Raw genomic sequence first — 1,794 nt, forward strand, 5'->3', positions numbered from 1 at the left:
CAGCTGGTGCAGTCTAAGTTAGAACAGAATATGAGAGTCAATAATTGATCATAGGAAAGTTATGTTATTGTTAAAAATTGGTTGATGTTTTTGGTGAGGGAGAGTAAAAGATAATATATCATACTATCGTTTCACATTCACAATATATAAGTGAAAGAATTTGAAAATGTAAAATATATGGAAATATGATTTATGATTTGTGAACGAAATATTAAAATGAATATTGATATGTTTGAATTATTTGTTTATTATAAAGTGTACTAATAATATTTTGAATTTATGTACTAAATCTGTGTCCGTGATGCTTTAATATTACCATTAAGTTGAAGATTATGAAGAAATTGAAAAAGGAGATGATATCAATATCAGCCCAAAGATATTGCATTATTATGTATGGATATGTGAAAAATTGTAGATCATTTTGTAATAACAAATCCAAATTGGTAAGAAAGTGAATCTGTTTCATTTACAAGTTTACTACACTGTTCTGTAAAATTACATTTTAACTAAAAATTAAATAACAGAAAATTGTAAATTCAGAAAAGGTTTTTAAAATAAAAAAAAATATTTTTGGTCTTTCATTGAAGTACTTAGAAAAGATGTCACTGAGAAGAAAAATCTTTACAGTCTCTCATGAAATATTTTATTTAAATTTATACAACAATCTCAAGAAATGTATTTGTACTTTACTAATTTAATTCAGAAATGTTTGCTTAACATTAGAAACAAATCTGTGTTTCTCAAAACAACATTTAGACACTTCCTGGGAAGGTAACTTTCGCTAAGGCATCTTTAAGATATCTCTGTAGAGAACTCTCCATGCCAGAAACGATTTTCTCTTTTGATTTCTGTGCAATTTTATTAGCAGCATATTTTAAAATCCAGTCGAAAAGAAATGAAGCTCCAGACACCTTCGTTATCTTAAATCCATCAAACCGAGTAACTTTTGCTGAAACCAAGGTCACCTGGCCACCGTTCAAAGGAGCTGACAGAATGATTTGTATAGCTACTTCGTTCACTCTAGCTTGAAAACTTCCCTTTAGCTTAATAAGTCTGTTTTGCCTGTATCTATATTTACCACTGGCACTAACGCCTGACACTCCAACGTTCGCATTTAAAACAACTTTTTGATTGGCTTCATCATTTGTTAGTGTTACGTCACCTCGCCGTCCAATACTTGAGAGACCTCTGACGACAACATCAGTAGCTCGGAATTTGCCTTCATCTACAGCAGTTCCGACAATAAGAGGATCAATTTTGGAAACATATTCAGGATTTTGTTTAAGGTTTTGTAGAACTTTGTCGATGTAGTCATTCATATTTCCAGTCGTCCTGGCGACATCTACAGAAGAAAAGCAGTTATTACTATTATAATTATTATTACTTTTTTATTATTATCCACAGGCGTGACAGCGGTAAGTCTATGAACTTGCAAAGCTAAAACCTAGGTTTGGATTTCCTGCTGTGGAACACAGCAGATAGCCCAATGTGGCTTTGTTATAATACACACACACATTTTTATATTTATTGCTATAAAATAACGTGTAACAAAATTTTATCATGACATTTAATTTATATTGAAATTGAAAATTTTCTTTAACAGACTAACTTTTCATAACCCTCGGACTACCTACCAGCCCTTGAGAATTTTGGGCTTGTGGGAAATATCTAATATAAGGACGTCTCTTTGTTTGTTATAGAGCAAAGCCACAGTGGGCTATCTGCTTTTTACAGCGAGAATCAAACCCCACATTTTAGCATTTTAAGTGGGACAATGAGTCAGGTAACATACAA

At 31.7% G+C, this 1,794-nt stretch overlaps 1 protein-coding gene across 1 annotated transcript; it reads right to left on the reverse strand.

Annotated features, from left to right (window-relative positions):
* Positions 1 to 620: 620 nt before the first annotated feature.
* Positions 621 to 1,376, reverse strand: LOC106476692. Its single transcript, XM_013937326.2, has one exon. It carries the CDS (start codon positions 1,317 to 1,319, stop codon positions 753 to 755), a length of 567 nt encoding a protein of 188 aa, XP_013792780.1. The 5' UTR covers positions 1,320 to 1,376; the 3' UTR covers positions 621 to 752.
* Between the last annotated feature and the right edge of the window lie 418 nt (positions 1,377 to 1,794).

The sequence above is a fragment of the Limulus polyphemus genome, unplaced genomic scaffold (assembly GCF_000517525.1).
Source record: "Limulus polyphemus unplaced genomic scaffold, Limulus_polyphemus-2.1.2 Scaffold11250, whole genome shotgun sequence".
NCBI lineage: Eukaryota > Metazoa > Arthropoda > Merostomata > Xiphosura > Limulidae > Limulus > Limulus polyphemus.